General features: G+C 51.5%; 6 protein-coding genes across 6 annotated transcripts; 4 read left to right on the top strand and 2 right to left on the bottom strand.

The window, feature by feature from the left end:
• Positions 1-88: 88 nt before the first annotated feature.
• On the top strand, positions 89-808 carry EsH8_IX_000369 (DJ-1/PfpI family protein; the record flags this gene model as incomplete). The annotated part of the gene is made up of 1 exon (XM_083266705.1): positions 89-808. The coding sequence occupies one exon, from the start codon at positions 89-91 to the stop codon at positions 806-808; it is 720 nt and encodes a 239-aa protein (XP_083130270.1).
• Positions 809-1,122: 314 nt separating this feature from the next.
• On the bottom strand, positions 1,123-2,865 carry EsH8_IX_000368 (uncharacterized protein; the record flags this gene model as incomplete). The annotated part of the gene is made up of 1 exon (XM_083266704.1): positions 1,123-2,865. One exon carries the CDS (start codon positions 2,863-2,865, stop codon positions 1,123-1,125), a length of 1,743 nt encoding a protein of 580 aa, XP_083130269.1.
• A 3,924-nt stretch (positions 2,866-6,789) lies between these two features.
• EsH8_IX_000367 (uncharacterized protein) lies at positions 6,790-11,021 on the top strand (the record flags this gene model as incomplete). The annotated part of the gene is made up of 5 exons (XM_083266703.1): positions 6,790-6,896; positions 6,957-7,820; positions 8,702-8,777; positions 8,831-9,898; positions 9,963-11,021. The coding sequence occupies 5 exons, from the start codon at positions 6,790-6,792 to the stop codon at positions 11,019-11,021; spliced, it is 3,174 nt and encodes a 1,057-aa protein (XP_083130268.1).
• Positions 11,022-11,128: 107 nt separating this feature from the next.
• EsH8_IX_000366 (uncharacterized protein) lies at positions 11,129-11,896 on the bottom strand (the record flags this gene model as incomplete). The annotated part of the gene is made up of 2 exons (XM_083266702.1): positions 11,129-11,262; positions 11,326-11,896. 2 exons carry the CDS (start codon positions 11,894-11,896, stop codon positions 11,129-11,131), a joined length of 705 nt encoding a protein of 234 aa, XP_083130267.1.
• Positions 11,897-16,447: 4,551 nt separating this feature from the next.
• EsH8_IX_000365 (uncharacterized protein) lies at positions 16,448-18,088 on the top strand (the record flags this gene model as incomplete). The annotated part of the gene is made up of 1 exon (XM_083266701.1): positions 16,448-18,088. The coding sequence occupies one exon, from the start codon at positions 16,448-16,450 to the stop codon at positions 18,086-18,088; it is 1,641 nt and encodes a 546-aa protein (XP_083130266.1).
• Positions 18,089-19,409: 1,321 nt separating this feature from the next.
• Positions 19,410-21,743, top strand: EsH8_IX_000364 (uncharacterized protein; the record flags this gene model as incomplete). The annotated part of the gene is made up of 2 exons (XM_083266700.1): positions 19,410-19,595; positions 19,650-21,743. 2 exons carry the CDS (start codon positions 19,410-19,412, stop codon positions 21,741-21,743), a joined length of 2,280 nt encoding a protein of 759 aa, XP_083130265.1.
• Between the last annotated feature and the right edge of the window lie 812 nt (positions 21,744-22,555).

Here is a 22,555-nt window from a genome sequence, read left to right as displayed (position 1 = left end):
TCCAATCTACGATAACCTTACCAGCCTAGACATTATTCTACTCAACTTCTCATATTCTTCCCCAAACAAAATACAATCAACCGCTATCATGTCTCCTCTCCGCGTTGGCGCCCTGGCATACACCTATCAGGCAATTGATGTTATTGGTCCCCTTGACGTCTTGAGTTCTGGTAGCCAGTGGGTGGCTCAGAGTCTGAAAGAGTACCGCCCGATGAGCGACGAACTCGTCGCTCTTGCACCGGAGATTGAGTACCATCATATCGGTGTCACTCTAGATCCCGTACCATTGACCGCTGGGGTCTCGATTGTACCCACCGCGACCGTTGAGGATGCCCTCAATCTCGACATTCTTATTCTCGGCGGTCCCGTCCCCTCGACCTTTGAGCTGCATCCAAAGTTTGCGGAGTACATCCGCCAGCATGTGTCCGCTGGTAAACTCCTCTTCACCAACTGCACTGGTTCTTTAGTCGCCGCCATGGCCGGGGTCCTGGACGGTCGAAATGCGACGATCAATAACGCGGAATTCGAATGGATCAAGAAGCGGTACCCAAAGGTCAACTGGACTACCGAGACCAAATGGGTTGTCGACGGCAGCATTTGGACCGCGGCTGGGGCTCTTGCAGGCATGGACATGACTGCTCATTGGTTGAACGAAAAATATGGGCAGGATGTTCTTACGCTGTCAACCATGGGTCTTGATTTCGAGCCCAGGGATGTTCATGGCGTTCAAAATGTTATCCCCAAGCGATACGACTCTGGGGGAAAGCAGATCACGACGCACATCTTCCCTTACTACGACTCGTACTAGATTTGTCAATGAAGCCACGGTGGCCTGCACTGCCATCGTACACTGAACTGCAACTGGAAGTAACAAGGCCGATAAATGAATCAAGTCATTCGCCAATAAGTTATCTGTCAATAGCAACGAAGTTAGTTATGAGTCGCATTGCAGTTCCCGCAGGCCACTTTATTTGGAAATAGCATATCCACTGTGCACGTCACTGTCAGAATTTCTTTTTGGTTGAATCTGTGTATTTTCCTGCGATAATGTAATCATATGACTCCCTTGGAACCCCGAGTTGAGTTACAGCAGACTACCAGCATGATGTTTTTAGTGAAGACTCAAAGTTTGGGGTATATACTACCTTTCCCCCTTCTGCATGCGTTATCGATGTAACCCATCACTTCAACCAATTTCTCGTCCTGCAGTCTCGGTACGACTACCTGAATACTCAATGGCGTGCCGAGATATATCTTTCTGTCAATCTTCACCTCGTCCCACAGTTCGCGATTCCTTTCATCCCAGCTTCCTAAAACCTTTCCACCTTGCGGCCTACCGAGTTGCAAGTCGGTCTCCTTCACGGCGCGCACCGGTATCGTTCCCGCTGGGTAATCTAGCAGCACCCAGCTACTTGTCATGCCGACGGCATTGTAGCCTTCGATAGGCGGCACAGGATGCGGGGCGACTGGACAGATGATCGCATCCAGCTTTTGTCTCCGTCTCCCGTGCTCGTCTTCCTCGGTCCAGAACTTTAGCATCTCGCGCTCGAGGTGTGCCCGTTGTGCTTGAAGTTCTGCAACTCTTGTGAGCGGCTGGGGCTTCCCTTTCTTAAACCTTGCCGCCGTCCACGGTACTAGTGGTTCGCCCATCACCTCGATCATCTCGGCCATGGTAATCGACCCGTCCACCCCCATGAGCTTGTTCATGACAGACTGTGCCTTCGTCCATGCTTCAGGACAATCTAATTCCACCACCTTGACATTAGTTGAGCGTGAAAGGAAAGACGTGACCTCATCTAGCATGTTTACAATGGGCGGGTGTATGCTGCAGTTTCCATCTGTGCGAAGCACGCCGATGATCAACTCTCCTCTCTTACCACAACCTGAAATCCGCGTGTCGCGGGAGGAAGGGTACCACGATGCAGGCATGCAGTCTTCTCCCCACAGAGCGGCTCGAGGAACAACTTCCCGCAGGAGTGTGTCAATATCTTCAACACTTCGACCAATTGGGCCCGCGACGGCCTGCACAGATGTGCGACTCATTCCCTCAATGCCGGTAAGAGCTTGGCCACCAAATGGTATGCGTCCGTTGGATGGCTTGAAGCCGTAGACACCATTGCACATCGCAGGGACGCGGATACTGCCGCCGATATCGGTTCCAATGCCGATCATGCATCCTTTCATGGCGACGAGAACCCCCTCGCCACCGGATGAGCCGCCTGCGGTGCATAACCGGTTGATGGGGTTCATTGTTCGGCCAAAGATATTGTTCACGGAATCAAGGCTTCCAAGCGTTTGCGGAACGTTGGTCTTGGCTATGATAACACAACCTAAAGAGAGAAGGAGATCGACCAGGGGCGCGTTACGTGCGGCGGGTTTGTGGCACAAGTATGCGAGGCCGATAGATGTGTCGACGCCGGCAATGTTGAACGTGTCTTTGACCGAAACGGGCAAACCATGCAGGGGGCCAATAGGGGTTCCATTCTCGCGGAGATATTTGTCCAAATATCGGGCGCGCTTTACAGCTGTATCGAATAGAGGCTCCGTCAGGCAATTTGTAAGCTGATGCGCGATGGCGGCACGGTGACAGAATGCTTCTACAACCTGCGTAGAGGAGAGAGTCCCGGATGATATACCATTGATCAGGGCTGTGATAGTGTAGGACTCGGTGATAGATATCTCGGACTGCGATAAAAATTGTCCGGGGATATCCAGAACGTTTTGTGGACCATCTTGAGGCCGAGGAGGGTCTTTTGGAATATGGCTAAATGGTATTTGCCATTTCAGGGGGATGCGGCTTGCCCGTTCGGCTTGCTTACGACTGGCGATTGCTTTCCAAGGTGCTTCAGGTGAGTATGTGGTCATCTTTCAGGTGAATTAAAAATGATGGAAGCAATAAATCAAACGGTTTAGTACCAAATTTCAATGAAGTAACAACTTATTTATGGGGTGTATGTCATGAAACGGACGGACGGGCAATTGGCAGCGTTGAAGAGGGGTTTGACGTCGAATGTGATTCGAACCTCGGCAAAACAGCCGAGAGCTCGCTGGCGAAAGTCAAAGCGGCAATAATCAGCCTGTGTCGCTCTGAGCTTCCTTGCAGCTTCACACGCGGGGGACTATTACCCCAGCTTTCCTGTGTGGATAGTGTCCGGGTTGCGGTCAAATCGGAATCGAGTTCTCTGCGATGGCTTAGTCGCAATAGTACCAATGATACCCTGAGATAACTGTTCGGACTATCATCACTATTCTAACCGCCAATTCGGATACCATTCCTTTTCAGGATAAATAACCTAGCTTACCAAGGGTGGAGGCCACCGCGGTCTTGCGAACCAACAAGACTTTCGCCATTATTCCAACAACATGGTCAATACGGAAAACAGATTGGCGGCCGTACAAAAGGGTTGTCTCAAAGGGTTGTCACATTTCACAATGCCATAAGTCTCCTTTGTCTTGAAGCAAAGACGGCTGACGGTCTTTCTGTCTGTCTGCCTTATCTACGACGTGTGCCAAGAATCAGGAATACCACAGGGCATGCTGAGGTATCATTCTGCGTGATGCATTCATGGCAAAGTGTCTGTCTGCACGGGCCATCACAACGCATCCCATACGATGCACATCCTCACATGCGGCAAAGTCATCATCAGTCCAATCAACCCCTACATACTAGATTGCATCTTCCAACAGGGCCGACAAGCAGACAAACTGTACCAGTGCGGCCCCATAATTCATTCTAATCCTGGAGGGCAATTCACACTCTTCTTAGAATAATTCTGACCCCCAAGCCTTTAGCCCAGAACTCGGTTGGCCGAATCGATATGCAGTTAGTTTTGGATTTGAAGACGTGGCTGGGTCAGCGGGAAAACGACAAATAACCCAAGGCCAATTGGAGCGGAACGCTTGGCGGGCGGCTCAAGTTCTCAGTGTTGTTTGGCTGCAGCCACCTCCATCTCACGATTAATCCTCGGATCGACCGGGGCTGGCCATTGTGTCCGATGAGCGATTTGGGCTGAGATCTTGGGCGTGGTTTGCGACCTCCCTTCGTCGGGCCACATGTTTGCTAGAGAAACCAAACACAAATGCAAGGGTACGTAATTAGCAGGGCTCGGCAACCAATTTTTACAACCAACATGAGCTGCGTGATGAGTTTAGAATCAGGCTATCAGTGGTGCCGGCCCCCGTTGTAACCATAGATAGCCCCCATTATAACTGAAATAGAAGACCACTCGCACAAGAGCGATTGCGTATTCAGGTTATGCTCCGAACTGTTGAAGCTTCTGTCATTAGGATAAAGGCTCAAGAGGCCCCCCAGAAATGCAATCGCGAAAGCTTTTGCTCCAACCTCGGGAGTGAGAAACATGTCTTCGCCAATTTTTGATGTGGTTCACATCATGGGATCCTTCCAATATGTTATCGCAAAGTTTATCCTTACTTTTTCTATTCTTGGGGTTGCTTTCCTCCTAACATATGGGCTTACTTACATTCGTTTCCTTTGGCAAAGCATCAGACGGAGGAGTATGGAGACGAGAAAAACAGTTATACCGCCATACTTTATTCCAGGCCTCGGACATGCCTACGCAATTCTCTTCGATGCCGAAAACTTTCTCCGCAGCCTCCAGTAAGCATACCGCCATAATACGTCCTGTGTGACGACATCGCGCTGACCGTGACCCCAGATCAAAGTTCGGGGGTTCTATCATTTCCCTTTCCGTCCCTGCGAGCTCGATTTACTATATTCTTCCCGGTGATGGGATTCGGTCGCTTTTCAAATGTCCTCGGAGTATTGTCCCAGTTCCTGGAATCTTCGAGGCGTTGACTGTGTTTTTCGGACTGAATGCAGTCGACTACCGCATCTTCGACCATGATCACATCTCGGCTTTTGAAAATACTAAGGCCAAAGAACATTCGACTGCACATCCAGATCCATCCAGACGGATTTTTGAGCACCAGCGAAGAGACTTCGGTACTTTTTTGAATGGACAAAATCTGAGGCTCGTCATGGACAGATTCTCTTACAACCTCGAACAACAATTCTGGCCCCAGCAGCTTCAGCCTGTGATCCAAGAGTCACTTGTTGTCCCAGATATGTATTTGTTTGTAAGAGACGCCATTTTTCGAGCCGAGGTCGAGGCTCTTTACGGCAAAAACCTATTCATCATTTGTCCTTCGATTTGTGACGACTTTTGGAAGTTCTATGATGCGTTCCCTGTTGTCTCCCGTGGGGGTCCTCGGTGGCTCTATCCCTCAAAGTACCGAACACGGGACCGGATGCTCGAGAACCTTCATTCGTGGCGTAAATGGTGTAATTCGAACTCTCACCATGACAACGGGGAACTTGGCAACTCTGAGCATAATCCAGTTTGGGGCACACGTTACGTGCGGGATATGGTAAGGCGGCATGAGGAGCTGGGGTTCTCAGATGCAGGTATATCGAGTGTGATGCTCGGATTCTTGTTCGTGTAAGTTGATAACTGCATCGCTATCAGAAGCTCCTCATCACTAAAAGTTCAACCATTAGCACGATGGCAAATACAGTTCCGGCAGCAGCCTGGACGATCTTGCATATTCTGCTTGATCAGTCTCTTGTTTCTCGACTCAGAAAAGAGTTACTACACGAAATTAATGATGCAAACTCGCCGATAGACCTCAAAGCGCTGTTATCGGCCTCGCTTCTAAATTCGGTTTATCGGGAGACCCTACGACTACATGTCGCGAGCGCCGTTGGGCGTAAGACACTTGGGGCTGGGCTCCGTCTCCATGGAGACTGTCTTTCGAGTATTACACCAGGAAGTACCGGTATGTCTGCCAACTGGCTGGGAGGCTTGGATGAGTCTTTTTGGAACACTGGTAGGATTATCGACGGAGTTGCAGAGCATCCTGTTCAATCTTTCTGGGCAGAGCGATTTCTTGAGTATCCTGATGACCCTACAAGTGGCCCTGTTCGGATTCGTGCGGGATCCGTCTCTACGACCTGGGCAGAAATCAACCAGTCGGCACGAGAGAAGACCGTTGCGGACGACTCCAAAGCTAGATTGGCTAATTTAGCCGCTCTCCGAGGACACTTCTTTCCGTTTGGAGGAGGCGCGTGGAAGTGCCCAGGCGAGACTCTGGCAAAAAGCACCATCTTAGTTTCTGTGTTTCTGCTACTAAGAGACTTGGACATCGAAATTTTGTATCCCGTCAATGCAGCCAAGACTCGTTCAAAGCATCGGGCAATGCCCTTTGGAACTCATGCATTCGACAGAGCAGTCCCAATCCGGGTTCGTAAACGGCTGGATGCTTAAATAGCATTCTGGGCATGGAATTTGGTGTTGTGAATGTGATAACTTTCTATTTGACTGATGTATTATAGATAGAATCGGAGCAGATACACTACGAATGATGTAGAGATCTTATACTACGATTTTCCCCGCCTCTTTCAAGGTCGTAGGTTGAGTGAGCTTTGACACTGAGTGATTCCCTTATCGGCCCACACTTTCCATCTAAGCTATTCTTCAACGTTGAACCTTGACCGCTGCAAGTTTTCCGTGGATAATCAGCCTTTGATTGAGATTACCGGGTTCCACATGTCTCCTAAAATCGGAGTAAGACCCTTGCAATGGGGGTTTAGATCATTTTGCACTGCCGAGTCAAGATAAGAACTTTTTACTACAAGTAGGGAAACACCAGTCATCCCATATTTCTCTGCGTCAATTGGACGTCTGACATTAGCCCAGCTACTCTGTTGACAGGTTTCTCGGTTTTGGATATTCCAAACTTGTTGGATTAATAGCTTGTCTATCCGTCGATATGGTCTGCTCGATCATAAAAGCTGCTCTTGCAGCCCTGGCGGTGCAGCCCGCTTTGGCAGCCCGCAAGAACGTCATTATTGACACCGACATTTTCAGCGACTGCGAGTGAGTTTTGGCCCAGAAGCTCTCATGAACTTGATTCTTACATTTAAACAGTGACACTAGCGCTTTGCTATTGGCGGCGACTTCTCCTGAAGTGAACTTGCTGGCAGTCAATGTGAATTATCCCTCTACCTACTCTGTCACCGCAACATCCGCCATCCTCGCCCACTACGGCCTTCCAGAAGTCCCTATCGGCGCACGGCGGCCATTGACCAACGAAAGCTTTTTTGATACATTCGCGTACGACCTCGGAGAGTACGCGAGCAAAATATCCTACCACTACTCCGGAGGTTCCCTCCCGTTTGGCAAGGCGGAAGACGCATGGGACGCTGTGTCGCTCTACCGCAAGATCCTCGCGGAGGCACATGAGCCCGTCACCATCGTCTCAATCGGTTTCTTCGAGAACCTCTCCGGTCTCCTCAACTCCACCGCAGACTCCTATTCTAATCTCACGGGCCCCGCGCTCATCGCGAGCAAAGTGTCGGAGCTGGTCGTCATGGGTGGTGGATACCCATCCGGCCGCGAATTCAACTTTTTCGGTGACAACCCGTCACATACCGCGCATGTCGTGAACAACTGGAAAGGCCGCGTCGTTTTCTGCGGAACGGAGGTTGGCGGCACCGTCCTGTCCGGCAGCACACTGCTTGCGGAGGGTCCTTCGACAGATCCGGTTCGGCAAGCTTACATTTACTACAACGTTTACAGGCCTCGCGAGTCCTGGGACCCCCTTACAGTTCTGTACGCTATCCAGGGTCTTGGGGACATCTTCGAGTACGGAAACGAATTCGGCCACAACCTTGTTTTTGCGAATGGCTCAAACGAGTGGATCTTCGACAAGAATGTCACTAACCAACACTGGCTGAATCTCAAGGTGGACAATGTTACAGCTGCGGCTGCACTCGACAAGCTGTTCCTTGAAGGAGCGTTGTCAGTGGTGAACGGAACACTGGTATAACAGCAAAAAGCAGCCGCTCTGCCTCGTCCGGTACCTGTTTGTTACGGGAATTTTCAACTGGATGACATGGCGATCATATCAGACAGACCGGTCTGATGGTTTAATAATATAGAGATTTTATTTTACGACATCACACGCAAGTGATTCCATCTTTGGTAGCATTCTGCAGCCCATTGAATCACGTGTGCCGACCGGCGTGCATCCATGTCCTTTTTTCCAAGTTGGTGCTGTCGGCAGGTGTACCGATTGTGCCAACTTATACAAGCCTATATGCGCCAAGATCACGTCGCAGCAACAACTTGCAGGGCGGCAAGGTTCTTTCAAATACCACCTTCCGTTATGCCCCTCGTCGCCCGTTCCTGAATTTCGCCGATGATGCTACCTGCCACCCCAACACTGGCATTGGACGTTGGGGCACGGGCCATTTCCCTCTCTTGACCTCAGGTGAAGAACTCGCAATGGCACAAGGGATCATGCTAAATCCGCTTATCTTGCTCAATCGCCCTCAGTGGACTCAGAGTGCCCCGCACTGAGGGCGCTTCCTCTTCATCCGAACACCGATTATGGGTGATTTCGGTGGAGAAGACGCCACTCATCATGGCATCGCGATAGTGTTTGATGTAACGTTGGTGGCCGTGGGCTTTCGAAGCGCTCCCATGAGATGGCGTGTGTCGGGCATGTATAAAGAGACGCGGGCACGCTGGTAGAAGGCGGCATTGAGAATGGTGATCTGATCTAAGCCATCAATCCAAGGTTCTTTGCAGTGATCACATCGGCCCATCATGGTTCCCTGGAGAGTCTCTGTGGCAGCATTGGTCGGCGTCGCGACCGTATCGTGTGCCTCGAGTGTCAGAAGGGACGAGGCGGTGCCAATCATTGAGCAGACATACGTGCCCGGCGCATACATCGTGGAACTTGCCGATGACCAGGTTAGTTCATGGCCGTCACTCACGAAGCCTGTCTGCCTCTGACCTACTGCCAGGATGCCGGCGGGTTTCTCAGTCAGCTTGAGGCCGAAGAGGGCGTTACCAAGGTCTCTCGACGCCTCAACCTCCAATCCAAAATCTTCAAAGGCCTTTCTTTGCACGTGGAAAGCTCCAACAACGAAACGGCCGAGAGGATCGCCGGGCTTCCGCAGGTCAAGCAACTCTGGCCCGTACCACTAATATCTGTCCCCAAGCTTGAGATCTCTTGGACAGGAAAAGACAAGACATCGTCAAAGTACAAGCGTCAAACCAATTCGACAGACACCTGGCCTCCACACGTCATGACACAGGTCGACAAGCTCCGCGCCAAGGGTTTCACTGGCAAAAGCCTACGAATTGGTATCGTAGACACTGGTATAGATTATACACACCCCGCCCTCGGAGGCTGTTTCGGTCCTGGTTGTCTGGTTGAGTACGGGTTTGACCTTGTTGGCGAGGCGTACGACGGTACGAATGCTCCTGTCCCTGATGAAGATCCATTTGAAGACTGCCTTGGTCACGGCACACATGTCGCTGGTATCATTGCGGCGCTGGAGAACCCAATGGGCTTCACTGGCGCGTCTCCTGGTGTGAAGCTGGGCATGTACCGAACATTTCCATGCAATAGTCTGACGACAGGTGACATTCTTTTGGCGGGTGTCATAAAAGCTTTCGAAGACGGCAGCGATATCATCACCGGATCTATTGGCGGGTCTAACGCATGGCCGGGTGACGCTTTCGCTGTCGCCGTCTCCAGAATCGTGGATGCTGGAGTGCCGTGTACCTTCGCTGCGGGCAACGAGGTCGGCGGTACCGAAGGCCTCTTCGGTATCAGCACACCCAGTGTTGGTGAAGGTGTGATGTCAATCTCGTCATACCAGAGTCAGGGTGCAGACAGCGCAGGGAAGGTTTCTGCCTTCACCAGTTGGGGACCTACCTTTGAGCTCACCCTTGCGCCTAGCTTCGGCGCCCCGGGAGGTGGCATCTTGAGCACGTATCCTGTTGCCCTTGGCGAATACGCAGTCGCCTCGGGCACTTCGATGGCAACACCGCTTGTCGCCAGTATTGTTGCTCTCGTGTCCCAGGTAATTACCCTTTGTGTTGTTGGGTGAATTGGTGTGTTCTGGTTTTATTAACCGACTACAATAGGCGCGGGGAACACGGGACCCGGATCTCATCAAGCGGCTTCTTGCGTCCACGGCAAAGCCGAATTTGTCTCAGAACTTCGGAAGTCCCAACTTTGAATCCGGCCTAGGTCCTGTCGCGCAGCAGGGGGCTGGCATGGTGCAAGCCTTTGATGCAGCATACGCAACATCCGTTATCAACGTTGCCGGTTTGTCTTTCAACGACACAGACAACTTGGTTTCCGAGATTTCCTTCACCGTTACAAACGTCGGCGACTCACCAGCAACCTACAATGTTTCTCACGTCCCAGCCCTAACTGCCATAACTTTGAACGACATATACCGTAGCAGCTCTCCTGATTTGGAAACTGTATATGCGACATTGAGCTTTGAACCCTCCAACTTCAGCTTGGAGCCCAACACTACAGCCGAAATCTTCGTGAGCGTCGTCCCGCCAAAGGGCCTGAATGCAGCGTCTTTGCCTCTGTACTCCGGGTGGGTTGCCCTCAACGGCACCAACGATGACGGTGAAATCGCCCTTTCCGTCCCTTACATTGGTGTCGCCGGATCCATGAAGAATACCACGGTGCTCCCCGCCCACCGACTTTTCTTTTCTCGTAGCGACGACCCGCGGAGTCCAGAGGTACCTGCCAACACGACCTTCCAGCTCCCTGTGCCGGCCGCTCACCCTGAATGGGCTCAGCCTTTGGCTAACACGACTGACCTCGTTCTTCCACTCGGAGCTCTGCCCGATCAGTTCGTGTGGCTAATCATGGGTAGCGCGGAAGTTCGTCTCGAGGTCGTCCCGATCGTCTCTCCAGGATCAGCGCCTCTTCCCGATGCGAAGGACAACGGCCTCGGTGTGACTACGCTGGGTAATATTGCCGGGTATCCAGTGACGTACAGAAGACCAATTGGCTGGACAAACGCTTGGGATGGAGCTTTGGCTGATGGTTCATGGGTCCCGGCTGGGCGATATCGCCTTAGCATCTTTGCCTTGAAGATTCTGGCCGACAGAGCCCTGCCTGAGAGTTGGGACCGCTATGACTCCCCCGAGTTTATCATCCGATATGTGGAGGCGTAGTGCATCAACTTTCTTAGATGGGTAATTTTCATCCAATTTGGGGCATATATCTTTATTTGGCGATGTACCTAGTTGAATATGACGTCTTGCTCTCTTGCATTGAGCGACTACACCTGTCTTCTTGACGTCTTGTAAGATTGATTCAACGCCAACTCCTCGAAGGCAATTGCCTCGAGAGCCAGCTTTTGAACGAAACCTGGGTCGAAGTTCTTGTTCAGATATGTTATTATCATTGAAAGTCCTATAAATATGTGTAAGTATGAAGTTGATGCATAAATAGTGAGGCGTTGATGAAAAAACTTACCAGCTCCCGCTCCACCTCCTAACCAGAGCTCACCATCACCCTCGCCGTTAAACTCCTTCTTCTCAACCACCCATCTTTGATCAAGCCACTCGGTCTCGGGATGCATCTGTCTCGCTGCAACCAAGAACTCGCGGTTCGTTGTGCCCTTCTTGCCCTCCAATACACCAGCACTAGCCAGCCACATGCTGCCGGTGCAAGTCGTCAACCACACAGGCGTTTGTGCAAAGGCTTCCTTCATGAAGCGGTCGGCCTGTGGCGGGCGGTGCGACGGCAGAGGTCCGCCAATGAGAACAAGATCTAGGTCTCGGGGACAGTCGTCATATGTGATGTTGGGGACGAACTTCAGTCCCGGGGTCATTGGAGCGGGCTCAAGCGTCGAGGAGATGAAGAAGAATTGGATATCCACGGGATGATCGGCCCATTGGGCGAGCTCTGGGTCAAAGTCCTTGATCTTGTTGTAGTACTCGCGGGAGAGGTTGCCAAAGAGGTCGATGCCCATGATATCGCTCAACTGGACGTCCTCCAGCATGACGCCGATGCGAATGGATTTCTTGGATCCCAGGGGTGCCATTTTGAGACTTGTTGACGAATCTGGTCAAAGAAAGAACCGAATGAAGATAGCCGAGTTTTGAAATAAAGACTGAATGTGAGAGCTAGATGCAAGAATGAGAAAGAGCAATCTGTTAACATTACTCAGAGGTTGAGGAATTTATATTAGGGCACCTTTCGTCTCCGCATTGACAGTCTCTCCGCCTCCAGGTTCCTCATCCCCCTTACTCAGCGCCTGTTGTGCTGGCTCTAATATGGAACACAGGCCCCATCACGCTAACCGGTCTATCATATGATCGTCAAAACCTACTTTGGTGTAGGGGTAAGTATATCCTTTGATGCATTTGCGACACTGATCCGCCGTCTCCAGCAAGCATCGGCGCTCTCACTGGCTCAGAGGGAGCGCACAACCTGCTCGAATTAAAGTGCAATGGCTTAGATAGTATAATTGTGGTAGCGTTTCTAGTGGTGCAGCACTGCCAGAGACAGGGGGTTCATTCCACTGTGACCTGCTAACTACCGCACAGTGTATCCACTCCGAGCCGAGTGGCTTCGGGGAGACGATACCCTGAAGTCACTGCATCTGGTTACTGCAACTGCCAGATGCAATTTGCGGGAGACAGAATGGGTCTTTAGCGGAACCCCGCCCGCTCCAGTGTAGTTTAACATCCGAACGGCATCGGAAGTCGGGGAAAGCTAAAAGCGATCGACCCTCGACGACTGGTCCGGGATTTTTGATCTAGAAACACATGCCACATATGCACCGTTCGGGGTCGAGGGGAGGCCCTAACATTCTTGGCGTGCCTGAGCTAATGAACTTCGGATACCGACTCCGTCTCGTACAGCGGCAATAAGAAGTAACTTGAATGGAACAGTGTTGATGCCATCCAATTGCATTGTCTATAATGATCTTCTGGCGTTTCCCCTGGGCATGGTAGAACCGTTGGTCACTGTAGTCTAGAAACTTGGCCAATGAATACCAGGTTGTCTGTCGGCTTAAATCCAGACCGCCACTGCGTCCGCAGCTTTGGGCTGAAACAAGATTGTCTCACACTACTTGACCAAAACGACTTCAGTACATGTCTCCTCTGCAGGCGTAGTGTTTACAGTTAAAAGGCATCTTGAGATAATGTGGTAAACTTGAAACCTAGATTGTGCTCTTAGCAAGATTGAATTATATCGATCACGGCACGGCAGAACTTCAACGGTGTCTGGCTCGCAATTCATCTAATTTGCGCTCTTCCCCCAACCCCAACAGTGGCATGCTTCAGAAAAAGGCAAGTGGTTTATTAAACATATTTATCGCTAGAGTTCGCCTTCAAGCGGTTTTAATCTGGCGCTACAATCTTTTCTAAGGGCATTCGTCAAACACTCGCCCTGCAACACCTTAAACATGCACACGAACTCGGAGTGGCTGGCGTTCAGTTCGATTTGCATGCATGCAAACATGATCTGATGAGCCTATCTCTATATAAAATCCACGCAAATTTCACAGCTAGATGGCTGTTTATATCACAGGAAACCTGTACGGGTAGTAAATCAGAGTAAATCAGTGCGTAAACTGGTTTTGTATTCCTATTTGTAGAAGGGAAGAAAGTAGAAAGGTTGGCAACAGCAGCGGTGGTGGATATAGCGCTGTTGGCGGCTCGGAGGTTGGATCTCCGGGTTCCGCTGCCACGGCCCTTACTGCGGTCGGCTGCTGGTTGCTGCTGATCGCCTGCCCGTATTCTGGCCAGGTGGCCAGGTAATCCAACAATGGCATCATGAAAGAGACATGGTTCGTCATGCAAAAGCTTTATTATACTGAATATCACAAAATGAGACAAAGGAAGTGCGGCGACGAGGGTTAGATAGCCTGATATACAGCGGCATTCGAACAATCACGATTTCCATACGTTTATTAGCATGGCCAGGCCAGAGATTCAGAAACGTCTTCTATGGCACAGTAAGCGAATTTTATCTTGAAAAGCCTCTGTTGGTATCACAGGATACCCGTACGGGTGGTAAATCGAACGAAGAGTAAAACTGGTACTGTATTCCGGTTGTAGATGTACAAAGAAGAAAAGACAGGCAGCCAGCGGAAGCAGCATTTGTGGAGATATCGCCGTTGGTGGCCCGGGGGTAGAATCTCCGGGCCCGACTGCTGCCGCTTCCCGCGGCCTGACCGCCTGCCCGTATTCTGGCTGGGTAGTCCAACAGTCTCTCGTTTGAAACAATAACTAAGCTGCGAGTCCCCCGGGCAGCATGCAGATATAACATACGGACCAGGTCGGTTCGATCGTAGAATTATCTTGGATTCTCGTCGGATGACTTTGATGGGTTGATGGCAGGGTTGAACTTTTGAGGAGGGTACGTCAGCCTCCCGACGATCCGACTCCCCTCATGTTTCCAATAAGCTGTGTACAAAATTCATTATAGACATGAGCTAGGACGCAACAAGCAATCGCATGGAATTTAAGTAGGTTCGAGACCGAGGACATGGAACTTGCAGAAGACGGCAGGCCCATTTTGAACGTTGCGCTATTTCCCCCCGCCTTGAGTTGCTTCACTGTCACCTGCAGGCAGCCTCTGTGATGGTCCAATCCCAGAAACCTATGTAGTGTATTACAGCTAGACTTCCAAATTGGACACGGCTGTCTGAATCGCGAAAGTGCGAGTCGCTCTTGTCTATTTTCCAGCACCTACAGGGTAAACACTCGAATAGAAAATCATGCGCTTCATTCACCTTCGGAAGGCTGGCATGCAATCGCTAGCACATAAACCAAAGTTGAACGAACCATGGTCTTCGAGGCCCTTTAAACATGTTTGATAGTTAGTCGTACGTAAATTCAAACGCGTAAATTCAAACGCCCGTCTTCCGATCAAATTTCTTGAAGCATTGATACGTGAGCTGGGATGTTCTACCAGGACAATTTTTTGCTTCTATGGAGCTAACCCGGTGTTGGGCTCGTGTATGCGTGGCTAATTGGGCTTCCAAGATCGGATGCTTACCGGAACAAATATGGGGTTGGTTCTGCGAAGCTAGCCAAGTGTTAATCTCGTATTTGATCCTCCAAGGTCGCGGGTGTTTCAATCATGCATTTATGACATGGTGAGCACATCGGGATGCTCCCAAAATGTTTGCAGTCAAATCTTAAGTCATTAGTCGAGAGATGAATTTAGCATCTCCCGAAGCATGCCTCCGCCTTGAATGTTGGCACGAGAGCAGGCGGCTATCCGTTTAAACAATATCTCAATGCATGAAGGGTGAATACAAACGATTTCGGAAGCCCTGCCATTGCAGCTGCTGATGCTTCTGGACATATATACCTATTTGGCAGCCGTCGGGCAACTGCTAGGATACGAGCAGCCACAGCTGCAATATTGAAGCATTTCCTTTGAAGGCCTTTGCATTGCCATTATGGAACTGATCTAGTCCTGGTGAGCGTTGGTCATTTCTAGGCATCAGGATTTCTCGCCGATGTATTGGCCCCCGCATGGTTGTCATCCCCACCTCGCCAAGACGCCTATCGCCCGGTACGTTACAGTTGACGTCAACGACAACAACGGTCCCCCGTCGAACGATATGGGAAAGGTTCATCGTCCAACCTCCGCCGTCGCAAAGGTCTAGAGGTTGACGTTGTCTGCCCCGTACTATACTATGTGTGCCGTTATTCTGTAAGCGGAACACCTGTGATTGGCTCATATTGTGTCATCATTGTGTCCTAATGGGACCAATATTCGGGGGCCGCGGATATTTTATTGTGCCAAACTCCACGTCCATTCCTCACTGGTAGCAAACTGAGCTTGTCGCTTGGCTGCTGCCTGCGAACTACTGCTTCTAAAGTCAACAGGGGTCAGGCTAACAGGGACAAGGTCACTATTTATGCCGACCCGATAAAAAGCAGGATCATGATACCGTAATGAATAGGTCAGAGCCATTGCAATACCTGGTTACTCCTCAGAAACCGGATGTAAAAGACTTCAATAGAGCTATTATGCTATCTTACCCGGGTAGGTTTTTGCAGTAACTATCGCGTGTATGCATGTGCAATGTGTCGCCGCGATGTCAGCATTCACTTTCCAGACTGAGATGGCGTGCCCCTGAAAACCATCTCGACCGTTATGTGTTTGGACTGGGACTGAACACTTCACTCTTGGGCCTTTAACTAGAAAATTAGTTCAACACGTGGGTGGCGCAGGAGACTGTGCATATGACACGGGCGGAAGAAATATCGGGGTTTAGATTGGTAATAAATAATGGGGCATATGATATGCCTTACTGTGGTTCTCTATACCTCCCTTTATCTCTACAACTAGTCTTTGATGTTTTAGAATACATGGGTGTAGCTGCCAAGATCCTTCTCAGATGGGCCGACTTGCAAGGGGGTGACGTTAACATCACGGAGGCGAAGCACATTGGTATTAGCCGGGCGAAGGTGTTTGGCATAACGTTACCCATACCTGAGGCTAAACCGTCCATTGTATGGTGTATTTGCCATGGAGACAATTCTTAAATTTGACCTTGCACATTGAAGGTTGCATATTCCAAGATGCTGAGCCATGTTGCATGTTTTCCTATTTGTAACATAAAATGCACCTTTTACGGCGAACTCTCAGCACCAAAAGAATTGCAATTATAACTTTCGTTTCCACAATAGTCGTTCTCAACTATCTTTCCGACAGTGCTTTGAGCGACATTTTCTCCCAGCCTGTGGCTATCGTCAAAGAACCACCGGGGACATGGGATGGCCACCCGGTCGTACTGCTCCATCGAGACGCCGAAAATCAGTTCAATGCCTTCCTAAAACGACAGTCAACAGACCCCAGCGAAGCCGAGCAGGAATACAGGAGGCGATACGGACGGCAGCCGCCGCTCGGGTTCCGCCGTTGGGTTGAATATGCCCTAGCGAACGGCTCCCCCGTCATTGACGACTTCGACATGATCGCGGAAAGCGTCCACCCCTTCCTCAAGTACAGCGCGGCCGAGATCGAACACCGTGTCCAGAGCGCGGTGAACTACAAGATCGGAAACCACAATGAGATATGCGAATTTGCCGAAGGGAGGTTTGGACCGGGATGTCGGACCTGGGCTGACCCGTTGACCCGACTCCTGGGTGACGCCCGGCGGCTGGTGCCGGACGTTAAGCTCCTGTTCAACTTTTTGGACGAGCCTTCGGTTCTGCTGAAGACACAGGAGACAATAAAAGGCGGAGATTCAACGAACTGGACTGATTTATCTCACCGTTCTATAATAGGGGCGATCGATGAGGCCTGCAAAGCTCATGGGAAGGAACTATCGTCAACGTTGAGGGGGCCCGCCAACCCCCTTGGCATCAACTTTCTGACCAGCACCACTACAGCAAAAGATCTGTGTCAACATCCAGAGTACGCTTCCCAACATGGCTTCGTCATGAGTCCAAAAACGTTCCGCCGGTTGCCATCCGAGGTCCCGATGCTCTCTCGCGCAGCCCCCCGGCCCTTCTCCGACATCCTCTACCCTGCCACCCACTACTCCATTGAATCGAGCCTTTACAGCCCATGGTCTGACTGGCTTTGGGGCATGAAGAAGAATGCTGTTTACTGGACAGGTTCTTCGACCGGCGGCGAGTGGTCGCACGACACCTGGCGCAAGGGCCACCGGCAACGGCTCGTCGCCCTCGCTACTAGCAAGGAGCACCGCAGCTTCACCTTTCTGCGCAGCAGCCCTGGCGACTCTTCAACCGGTGGAGGCGTACAACCATACACATCTGACGCCTTTGACACATCCCTCTTCGACGTCGGTCTGACCCGCACCGTGGGATGCGCCACCACTGCTATATGCGACGAGCAGGAGCGCTTCTTCGGCGAGCCGCGGCGCGGCGAAGCCGAGTCGCGGCCGCTGCGGTACCGATTCGCACTTGATGTAGATGGCAACAGCTTCAGCGGACGGTTCTACAGGTTTCTGGCGTCGCGCAGCGTGCCGCTCAAAGTGAGCATCTTCCGCGAGTGGCACGATGAGCGACTAAAGCCCTGGCTGCACTACGTGCCCGTCAGCGTCGACATGGGCGAGCTGCCGGAACTGGTGCGTTTTATGACCTCAACGGCTGAAGGCCAGCGCATCGCCCGCCGCATTGCCGATGCCGGGCGGGGGTGGTACTCCCAGGCAATGACTCCGACGCAACAGGGCATCTACTTGTATCGATTGATGCTTGAGATGGCGAGGTTGCAGGATGACACGCGTGAAGCTGGTTAAATGGGTAATATCATGACAGAATTAATTCGGGTTGGACAGAAACTTTTACGTCGTAAAAAAAAATGCTATACTCTTGACTTCGTGATGTGATATGCTTACTGCCGTACCGGAGCGAGGCCACCGTCAGTTGCCCCGAATAATATGATAAAATATGGATAGCCTAAAGAAAGAAGTAAATGGTCAATACTTACAGTGGTAAAGGTTTGGAGGCAAGGCTCATCATTTTTTGTGACAGATGGGAGGTAGAATGTAAGCCGCTATCCTGCGTAGGATACAATTCACTGAGTTACTAATAAACGTCTAGTTTACGAGAATTTAAACTATGAAACCCCACCTCTGTATTATTTTTCCGTAGGTACTGTTATACTGTGATCTGTTAACGGTAACGTAGTGTTGATTAGTAGAACGCCCTTATGGCGCGGACAGGCCCTGATGCCTTCGTCTCCCGGCCGGCAGAGTTCGCGGGCCGGCTGGCGAGTGGGTCGGCTTGGCGCGTACCTGCCCCGGAGTCCGTCCCTCTTACGCCGATAACTGCTCTTCAAGCAGGAGCCCAGCCTGAGGGCGCCTTCCTGGTCTTAAGAAGCACACGCGGAGTCTCTCAATACATCCACTTCCTCCGCATCCCCTTCTCTTGTCAAATCTGGTGTTGTCTCTCGCCACCTCACGTCATGCTGCACGCACAATTTGCCAAATCATGAAGGATTCTGCCATGACCATCTCTCATATGCAGCTGCTTTGATCGTCGTCATCATCATAATCCTTGCATATCAACCCACCATATACCCACAACCATCTCTTCCAACACCTCAGCTGGCCGGCCGTAAGGGCAACAGTCCGGCCGACGTCTCCTTATGCCATGGCTGCGGTGGACCAAGGGCCGGCAGAATATGCCCTGGTGCAAGGTTTGTTCCTTAGCGCCAACGCATATATCTCTGTCGAGTCGAGGCACGCAGCCGAAAATTTGCAGAATTCAGCATGCATCTCATTTAACATCAGTCTTGACGAGTCATCAGATCTGCACGCATTGGTGATCCCGGAACCGGTTTTTCTTCCAGAGGCTGACACACCGAGTGCAACACCCAACGAGATTCTCGTAGGATGCTTTGGGATTCCCTGCCAGGAAGACGTGCTTAAGATGGCCCTGGAGGCAAGTCTCCCGCAGAACCGCTTTTCACATGCCGTACAGAAATTGGAGCTCCCATCCCTAAGGAGTGATCCGAGACATGACCTGAAGGCCTTGGCTAGAACCATAGCCGAAACGAAACTCCACGGGTTCTTCTGCAATCCAAATCCACTGCCTCTGGAACCCGTAAACGACAAGATGGACGAGGGTATTGGCCTTCCGGTTTCCGCGGTGCACTTTCATGACCAGCTTGCCAGGGGCGCGGAACCCAAGGAACTCGATTACTCCGAAGAAGATCTGACCTATGTCGCCGAGTCCTTGTACGATGACTGGACTGACCAGGATTTCCAAGGAGTGCTCAATCTGGAACTTGAAATGCATTGCGTGAGTATACTGCCCCAGCAGATTACTCTCGACTCAGGCTGAAATCTCTCCTAGGAAAGAGTCGAAACCATGACCCCGCCGTTGGTTGCACCCCCGCTTGGCGAGTCCGACGACGAAGGGCTATTCATACCAAGCACCGAAGTTTGCGAGATTGAGCCTTTCTCAGAGCCTGAAAGTCTTCTCAGCTTGGATCTTGCAGAAGTTCGAAAGAACCTGGGGGATTTTTATGACGATATGCAGCTTCTGGATGCGTCAACCTCAGATGCTATCGGCATTCCCTCAGACACACCTAGTTTGGAGGATTCTATTATAAAGCCACACGTTGCGGATTTGAAGATGGAGGTGCCTGTTTTGCACCAATCCGATATGGACAAATCATCAAGTCAGGAGGATGACGTTTTCCGATCCCACATCAATTGTTTCCCCCTCGGGGAAGTACGTGGCGAACAAGAAGGACTGCCATTCGACGACGACGAATCCAGCTTCAACGAACAATTCAATATCCTCCTCGAAGATAATGCTGAGAATATGACAAGAAGGCTAGAACAGGAGCAGATCGAGGTTGTTGATGCCGTTGCCAGACTGCAGCCTCCAGTCGTTGATTTCAGCGCACCACTACCAGAATGGCACGCAGCCGCAGGTGATGCATTTGAAATGTTCCGCTGGATCCGCCACCAATATCAAAACCAGTTCAATCCCACTCAGTGGCCGAGAAACCGAATGGAGCAAAGGGAACTGAGGTGGATCCCATTTCCGTCCTCGCTGGGACGTATTAACCTAAAGGAGTCTGCCGGAGACGACGGCGTTTTGCAACAACTCCTTGGGGGAAGAACTCCAGGTGCACTGCCAACAAGTGCGGATTACGTGTGGAAGCAAGATGGATTCCATATCTTCAGTCAACATGACGACGACGAGGAACTGCCATTGCCCTGCGAGAAGAGTCCGTTAAGGCTGAGCATGAATGACCCAGACGAGAGCGTCATGGGCTTGATCAGGAAACGAAGAATAACACAAACCATGGAGGAAGATCCTGTGAGCCCAGAGTCCCCAACAATTGGCGTCAAGTCCCGTCGGTTGGCCAACCACACGAACATTGCGCATGGGGCCTTGGGCGAGGGTCTGCTTCTGGGTCAGCACGAGAGCAATGCGGCCGAGAAGTTGCTATCCAACTTCATGAACCTGCGTGCTGCTAAGCGACAAATGTCGACGACGAGTGGTTTCGCCTCGGCCCCGGCGGCAAGAGCCTTGGCCGCCTCAGACCCAACCACGTCGAAAAGAACGACACATAAGACGACGCCACAAGCGCCAATCCTTCGACCAGATATCCGGGCCGTGAGCGTTGAGGCACCATGCCCGCCAATGGAACATTCTAATAACCCGCCGCGTATCTTCATATCGGTCACACTCCCCAGACACATCATCTCGGCCCTCCGGGCCAAGATGCCGGGGATCGACCTCGTGGACCGCGACTTCACAAGGTACAACACCTGGGCCTGGTCCCCCGGCAGCACACGGCGTGTGGAACTCCAATCCCCGTTGTCCTTTGAAGCCGACGTCACCCCCTCTCCAGCAACGGGCATCATTCTCACCACAATCCTCAAAGTCCGTCAGAAGCCACTGCCGGGCTCCAAGACGCAGACCTCGCAGCTGCGCGAGCGTGTAATGAAAGTCGCGCCGCTGTATGAGCGGCTCATCGTACTAGTCTCAGAAGGGCAGCCGGCCGGAGAGCAGGTCGGACCGCTCAGCGAAGCCGACGCCAAAGCCTACGCCTCCTTCGTCGCTTTCGCATGCTCGGTCTGCAGCCGCTGCAGCGTGAGAGTCATGTACGTCGCCGGCGGCAGCCAGACACTAGCGGACTGGACGTGCGCACTCGTCTCCACACATGCAAAAGAAGCTTCTTCCGACGTGCAGCAGATCATCATGTCGGAGGAGACGGAGTGGGAGGTGTTCCTCCGACGGGCCGGGTTCAACATGTTTGCAGCCCAGGTCGCCCTCGCGGTCGTGAAGGGCATGCACCCAGCCGACGACGAGGGCCAAACCCTCGTGCGGTTCCTTGGAATGAGCCCGGCGGAGAGGGCGGGCGCGCTCCAGAGGTTTCTGGGATGTGGGCGAGGTCTGGTGGACAGAGTCAGTGCGTGTCTGAGCTAAGGCTGCAGAGGGGTTCGGAAAGCCGGCTGACCCATCTGCGGCCTTGCTGCTGCAGCACCAAGTTCGGATGAATTTGAGTAGAGGCGGCCGTACGCACCTTGCGATGGCCGCGTGTGCGTGCCTCGATCTGTTGTTGCAGACCACGAGCCGTTGGCTCGGGCGAGGTGGTTTGCGCGCGCACCAGGTGATCTAAATTAAACCTCACGTCTCGTTCCGGCCACCTGAGACGGGTGCGTAAGGGAAAGGGGTTTGAGCCGCGTCAGTCAAATCTCATCTTTTTTCCTCCATTTGATCTCGTGATGCCGAGGAAATGTGGTGGAAATCACCGACACGAACAAGTTCTGTTGTGGTCTAATGGCCCGAAGTAGTGTATTAAGGCATGAGATACGAAAGACACAGAGATTGAGAAAGGATTACAAGAAAATCACCTTCTCAAAAGGGGTTTACAAAAAAATTAGAAAGAAAAGAAAAAAAGGAATGATTAAGAAAACACCAAGGGGGGCATCCAGCTGCCACCGTCCCGAAACGCAATCGTTGGGTCCGCGCCAGGCTCCGGCCAGCCTCGGCCTTTGGCTTCCGTGACTCCCTCTTTTTTTGCTCTAATGCATGCGACACCATACGCCCCGGGATCTGTTTTACATGTAATGTAGTAGTATACAAGGGTAAACTAGGAAGAGAGAATAAGATGATGATGAAGGTTGAGGGAGCGGCAATAAAGAAACATAATTATGTACGCTTTTTCTCTGTATGCATGATAGGAAGAAGGAGAAGAAGAGAGAAAGAAATGGGAATAGTTCTGCAAAAGAAATGCT

The sequence above is a fragment of the Colletotrichum jinshuiense genome, chromosome 9 (assembly GCF_051148585.1).
Source record: "Colletotrichum jinshuiense chromosome 9, complete sequence".
NCBI classification, from domain to species: Eukaryota; Fungi; Ascomycota; class Sordariomycetes; order Glomerellales; family Glomerellaceae; genus Colletotrichum; species Colletotrichum jinshuiense.
This window is presented reverse-complemented; position numbering and strand designations above follow the sequence as displayed.